General features: G+C 38.4%; 1 protein-coding gene across 1 annotated transcript; it reads right to left on the bottom strand.

Annotated features, from left to right (window-relative positions):
* Nucleotides 1-2,274: 2,274 nt before the first annotated feature.
* Nucleotides 2,275-2,724, bottom strand: LOC149552678 (uncharacterized). The gene has a single exon (XM_089790225.1). The coding sequence runs from the start codon at nt 2,722-2,724 to the stop codon at nt 2,275-2,277; it is 450 nt and encodes a 149-aa protein (XP_089646351.1).
* Between the last annotated feature and the right edge of the window lie 4,070 nt (nt 2,725-6,794).

Below are 6,794 nucleotides of genomic sequence, written 5' to 3'. Positions count from 1 at the left end.
ATGAAATGGTACCCATACAACTTAGTGAATCTCCCATCTAAATTTAGATATTCCATTATCACAAAAAGCACAAATCGCCATGGTTGAGAAATAGAGGCCAGGTTGAAATATGAATTACCTATTTTTAACCAAGCGACTTTTCTCCTGCTATGTCTCCACAAAATCATTGATGGCCCTATCCAAGAGCTTCCTCTCCCTATAAATATTAATCCTGTCAATGTCCAGCCCTGTGGCCTCCGCAATTACTTCTTTGGTAACATCCATCTGCTAGTTACCAACCATAACAGAGCCATCCTTCCACGATTTGACAAATTGGTGTGTAATAGCAGGATTGTTACCTCTAAGCCTTTCCATGTACCTTGTGAAATTTTTCGTGCCTTAAAATATCCCAGACCTTCGTCTTGTTCCTCCACTCCGAGCAGCTTGTCGGCTCCACCGTTTTCCTTTTTCCTCCCATATTCACTTCACCATATTTTTTGGTTTTCTTTCTGTGAAATTCCCAAACCCCGTTGTAACAAAAGGCCACACCACAAACGAAAAGAGAAATGGCCAAAACTGCCCAGAATCTGTGTGAAATGCTCAACTTTCTAAAAATCATTACCCAATCCGAAAGAGTTCACCTCATAATTACAAATTACTAACACTATCATAATTAAAGTATTTTTTCCTAGATCTCCATTTATCATAATCAATAAATTGGCGACGATCTATAGGTAAGGACTCATAAAAATCCCAAATGATTTTATGATCACTGAAGCAGGCCACATTCACAGCCCAATTAGCAGTACGATTGGCTTCTCTAAAATTATGAGTTATAATGCATGTTTGAAAAGAATTTATAATGTAAATAGCCTTGAAAATAATATTGCTAATTGTCCACGATGGTTTAGTAATTTTATTTAAACAATTAATAATGTTGAGGGAGTCACCTTCGACCCATATCTTCCTCAAATTTATACTCTTAGCATAGAGAAGACCATGAAGAGCAACAGAGGCTTCAGCAACATGATTGGTTTGATCCCTAATTAGAATAGGCATACATCCCACATAGTTACCATTAGAGTTTCTAATAACAACTCCACATCTTGCTTTGCACGGGTTCCCTTTCGAGGCCCTGTGAAAGTTTATCTTGAACCAATTCACCGGAGGACAGTCCCATCTAGCATTATCCCTTGGATTAGGATCTTTAATATCCATTCCCAAACTCCTTAGATTCTAGCTATTAAACACCCATTATTCCCACTCACTACAAGGTTATTGTCCAAAACCATTAATTTTAATATTTTCAATCATAAGGACCTTAATTTTATAGAACACCTAATTAGGACTGGATTCCACTCCTCTAAAGATCCTATCATTGCGCTCCTTCCCAATGCCCCAAAATAGATAAGAAGGAATGAAGTCTCACAGTTTGACAATCAAAGCATTCCTGGAAGGAGTCGTCCAACTAGTAAAGAACAATTGCATGGTAGCATGGAAAACCCAATCCACTTTCAATAAGCTACAAACTCTATCCCAAAGCTTCTTGGTAAAGGGGCAATGCAGCATGATATGATCCACCGATTCCCCATCATTCTTGCAGAGAATACATCAATTTATAATGATGAAACCTCTCTTCTTAAGATTATCAAGAGTCAGAATTTTATTCTGCAGATGAATCCAAAAGAAGATTTTAACTTTGGGTGTCATGCCTTTCACCCAAGCCTTTGCCCAGCAAGGTTCATCATGATCATCGAAAGAATTAGCATAGGCAGAGGCAATAGAGTACATACCACCAGGGTCAGTTTTCCATAGCAGAACATCCTCTTCATGGTTTAAAAAGAAAGCATTCATACACTTACCTAGCTCAATCAAGTTATGGTCCACACTATTAAGATCCACCCACATATCATCCTTCCAATAATCACCCACAAAAGTACCAAACTAATTCTTGCATTGCTCCATAGACCTATTCTCTGAGCATTCTTCCAAATCATAGATCCCCCTTGTTCTAAGTCACTGTTAAGGAAATGATAAAAATCAAAGTGGTCCCTATTATATTTATCAACCCAAATATTCTTCCATTCCCCCTCTTCCTTATGCCATCTCCATAGTAATTTAGTCAATAAGAATTCATTCATTGTAGTAATCCTTTGCAAGCCAAGCCCTCCCTTCCCCCGGGGCATACAAACATTTTCCCAAGCAACCAGAGGGAGTCTTTTTTTTATCTTCATTCTAGTCCACAAGAAATTCTTCTGAATTTTCTCAATAGCAAGAGCAAACATTCTTGAAATTTTAAAAACACTCAAAGCATAAAGCGGAACACTTTGTAGGAATGGACTTCAAAACAATAACCGTATCAGCCTGACTGAGGAGAGAACCTTTCCAACCAACAAGCTTCGAGTGGATTTTACCATTCAACGAATTCCAAAAGCTGTCAGGAGGGGCTAAACCCAAAGGTAAACCCAGATAGGTTCCAGGCAGAGAACCAATCTCACAGCCAATTATCTTTTTAATCTTATTTTGTCTTGCCTCACTAACATTAATAAAGTATATCAAAAATTTTCTCCAATTAATGATTTGACCAGTGGCCATATCATAGTCACCCAAAGCCTTCTTAATGTTCCTAGCATTTCTCACCGAAGCCTCCCCCATAACAATAGAATCATCAACAAATTGGTGATGAGAGAAACCTAAAGCAGAAGATGATGGATTAAGGCCCATAAAGTCCCCTTTCACCACCATATTATCCACAAATCTCCCCAAACATTCAACCATAATAATAAAAAGAATAGGAAAGATTGGGTCCCCTTGTCTCAGACACCTAGAAGCCTTAAAGAAGGAGGTAGGGGAACCATTAACAAGCACCGAGAAGAAGGTCGACGAAACTAACATGAAGATAAGATCCTAAAATCTCTTATTAAAGCCAAACACTTCCAATCCATGGAGAAGGAAATTCCAGTCCACTCTATCATAAGCTTTAGATAGATCAAGCTTAAGAAGAAACCCTTCCTTCTTAGACACTGCAAGAGAATGAATATTTTCATGAACTATAATAATGGAATCCAAGATCTGTCTACCAAGAACAAACCCATTTTGCTGCCTTGAGATGACAGTCGGAGGAAGGGATAAAATTCTAAGAGTAAGAACCTTAGAGATAATCTTATAAAAAGAGCTACACAAGCTATTAGGCCTAAACTGATCCAATCTATCTATGCCTGGCTTCTTCGGAATAAGGGCATTGAAGGTTCCATTTAACTCTTTAAGGATGTTTCTAGTGCCAAAAAATTCCTTCACACCATTACAAATATCAGCACTAATGATATTCCAATACTTATGAAAGAACAAAAAGGAAACCCATTAAGACCAGGGGCTTTGTCACCCTCGAAAGAGAAAGCAACCTTAGAAATCTCATCCATGGAAGGAATAGAAGTGAGGGACAGATTCTGAATCTCAGAGATACAAGTTGGAATGCACTCCAAAAACATATTTTGCTTATCCAAATCCAAATTGGGGTCACCTTGAAGCAGTCTACTAGAAAACTCCACAGCCTCCCTTTTGATACCCTCTTCATTATCAGTCAAACCTTCATCCATATTGAGTCTAGAAATTCTATTAGCCATCCTATGCTTTAAATTAGTCAAATGAAATAACTTAGTATTTCGGTCACCTTCCTTCAAAAAGACCTTTCTAGAATGTTGTCTCTAGAACATCTCCTCCTTGGTAATAAGGTCATGAAGTTTAACCAGTTTGCTACTTTCCTCCTCCCTTGAGACCACCTCATAACCATCAGTCTAAATCCTATCTTTTATTTCTTTAAGTTCCTCCAAAATCTTTTTTTTTTTCTCAAAGATGTTGCCAAAGCTATGTTTATTCCATTTCTTAATATTCTTCTTGACATTTTTCAATTTAGTTGCCACTCTAAATATTGTTGTACCTTCCACTTTGATACCCCACCGCTCCTTAATGAGAGTCTCCAAGTCCGAATGAAGACTCCACATTTTCTCAAATCTGAAGGGGAAATTCTTACGAAAGTTGAGCTTATCAGCAACTAGGAAAATAGGGTAATGATTCGATCCCACACGAACTTGAGCATTAAGTGCACATTTATAATTCAAGAACCAATCATTACTAATAAGAGCACAATCCAACCTGGCCTGAATAAGTTCCTTTCTAGTTCTTCTATTAGTCCAAGTGTACTCAATCCCATGTAAGTCAAGATCATGAAGAAGATGATGATCAATAAAGCTCATTAAATCTAATCTATTATCCAGATTGGTCTGGCTGCCTCCCCATTTTTCAGATTCTTTTAAAGGGGTATTGAAGTCCCCTATCACCATCCAATTCTCCTCAGCAAAAAGCTTTCTCTAATTAGAAATTTCTTCCCACAAGGCGTTCCTTCCCCATTTGGAGTTGGGGGCATAGACATTAGTAAGGACCTAACTAAAATCATCTGTTGAGTTAAAGAATCTAACATTCATCATATTTCTATTTTGAGAGATAAGCTCCCCTTGAATCCATCTATTAATCCAAAAAATAGCCAACCCGCCTGACGCTCCTTCAGAATCATTTCCAATAATCCTTCCTCCCTTGAAAATAGGAAGACATTCCACCTTATCCTTCAGCATCTTGGTTTCTTGAATAACAAAAATATCCGGCCTATTGTCCCTAATCATATTTTTCAAAATATTATGTTTATGAGGGTTATTTAACCCTCAAAAATTCCAAGAGATTATCTTCATAGTTTATGAAATTTTTTTGATTCAAGGATGGTTCTCTGAATACCATCAGCAATGCCTCTATTTGCCTTAGTTTTTGTTTTTTGCAAATTGGATGGTCTTCCAACCAATGAGGGAGAATACCCAACATCACCATTCTTGAGGATAGTTCCAACGGGCATAGAAGAAGAACATCAATTTCTGTCCTTAAAAGTTTTAGACTCCCCTTTTTTTGAATCTGCTTTGGGCTCTTTCTTATTGTTTTTGGATGGAGCAGTCTCCTCATCTTTTTTACTACCTTTCTTCCTGCCTTTAGACTATTTTCCCACTGAAATCCAATTGGCATCAGAACTGTTGTCTTCCCACACTACTTCCTCATCATGAGAAATAGTTAGAAGGTCCTCAACTTCACCTATAACAAAGTTTCCAACCATCACAGTCTCCTGAGCCCTATGCTCTATAGACACAATTGTATCCTTTTGGGTCCCCTCTTTGACAATATCCCTCCCATCCTTGGTCATAATCACCTTATCTTCTGAGATCCTCTTCAAACTATCACTATTAGGGATCTCTGAAATAAATTGGGTAGAGGCATCCAAGCCACTTTCCTTCTCCATAGGTGAATCCAAACTAGGATGGGGAGCCCCCACATCATAGTTTGAGCTTTCTAACTGCTCTTGAAGCGGAGCACCATCACCCAAAGGTCTTGGGGGAACCTCCACACCCCCAATCTCACTCCTAATCGCACCACCATCTGAACACTTAGATTGTTCCTTTGGGGGGGAAAACTCACCTAAATCTGCCCCTTCACCCTTAGAGAGTTCCTTTCTCACCCACACTTTCTTGACCTTATTAGCCTTTCCTTTCGAAGAAGGACATTTCTTGGCCTAGTGACCAACTTTTTGCAATGAAAGCAAGCAAAAGGAATAGACTCGAACTCAATTCGTTGGTCTATGATACCAAGTTTAGATTTTAAAGAGATAGATTCAGGAAAATCCACACCTCTTGAAACTCCAACACAAAATCTGGCAAAGTTCATTCTCCTCCTAGAAATAGTCACAAGATCTAAAGAGAGGAACTCCCCAAAAGTATTAGCAATGCCCTTAAACACATCTTCCACCCAGAACTCAAGAGGGAGACTAGGCAGTCTAACCCAAACAGGGGCTTGAATAGCAGTTTCATCCAAAGAGTAAAGGTTGGGGGTCCATTTTTGTAACAGCACGATATGCTTTCCCATAACCCAAGAACTACTATAGAGGATATCTCTCTTATCCTCCTCACAAGAAAAACAAAAGAAGAGACACCCTTTGGCCATCGCTAAAATGTCAACTTGTCCTTTCAAAATCCATTTCTTATGAACAAAGGCCCACACATCTTCAATATTGGGTCTGGCCCCAATGAACCTCCCAACTAGAGTCGAATCCATATAGGAAATGTTTTTGTCAATAATCTGATCAGGGATTTCGATTGAATATATACATTTATCCCTCACAGATATATCCCTAACCAGCGAGAAAGCAGATTTTCTAGTAGGGCGTACACCAAATAAGTAGGACCATTTTTTAATCTACTTGGGCCCCCCTCCTGAGTCCTCCAAAAGCCTACCATCATCAGCATCCCTAGATTCAATAGAGGAATCTCCAACTGATGCAGATCGCTCTCCCGATACAGAGGAATTCAAATTCAAATTCTTGCCCAAACACTTCTCCCTACTCCCACACCCACTCCCGCTCGCCATCGTTCAAGTGTTCTTATTATCTCTTTGTCTGTAAAAAATGAAGATGTTCCATACATTTGAACAAATGTTAAGGTATTCAGCAAAATGTGAATTTATTATTTCATTGTTATACTTTATATTTTGACATCAATGACATATGTTGCAACTCATGGCAGCAATTTGGACATTTCAACACTATCATGGCAATTGTTGATCCTTAAACATAACATGTCCCAATTCAAAAGATCATCAACATGGCTTTGTTACCATGTTATTGTTGAACGATCCATATGTAATGGCACTACCCATTAAGTATGTGAAACAGATTCAGTAATAACAATACTGAATATCTGAGCATAACTTCATAACTCCAAATAAGC

Source organism: Cupressus sempervirens, chromosome 6 (genome assembly GCF_028749045.1).
Source record: "Cupressus sempervirens isolate cs-2001-9-10 chromosome 6, ASM2874904v1, whole genome shotgun sequence".
Lineage (NCBI taxonomy): Eukaryota > Viridiplantae > Streptophyta > Pinopsida > Cupressales > Cupressaceae > Cupressus > Cupressus sempervirens.
Note: the sequence above shows the minus strand (reverse complement) of the source record. Positions and strands in the feature narration are given on the sequence as shown.

Excerpts from the sequence above, each read along its gene's own strand:
- LOC149552678 (XM_089790225.1), bottom strand. The coding sequence starts at position 2,724 with ATGGTGGTGAAAGGGGACTTTATGGGCCTTAATCCATCATCTTCTGCT.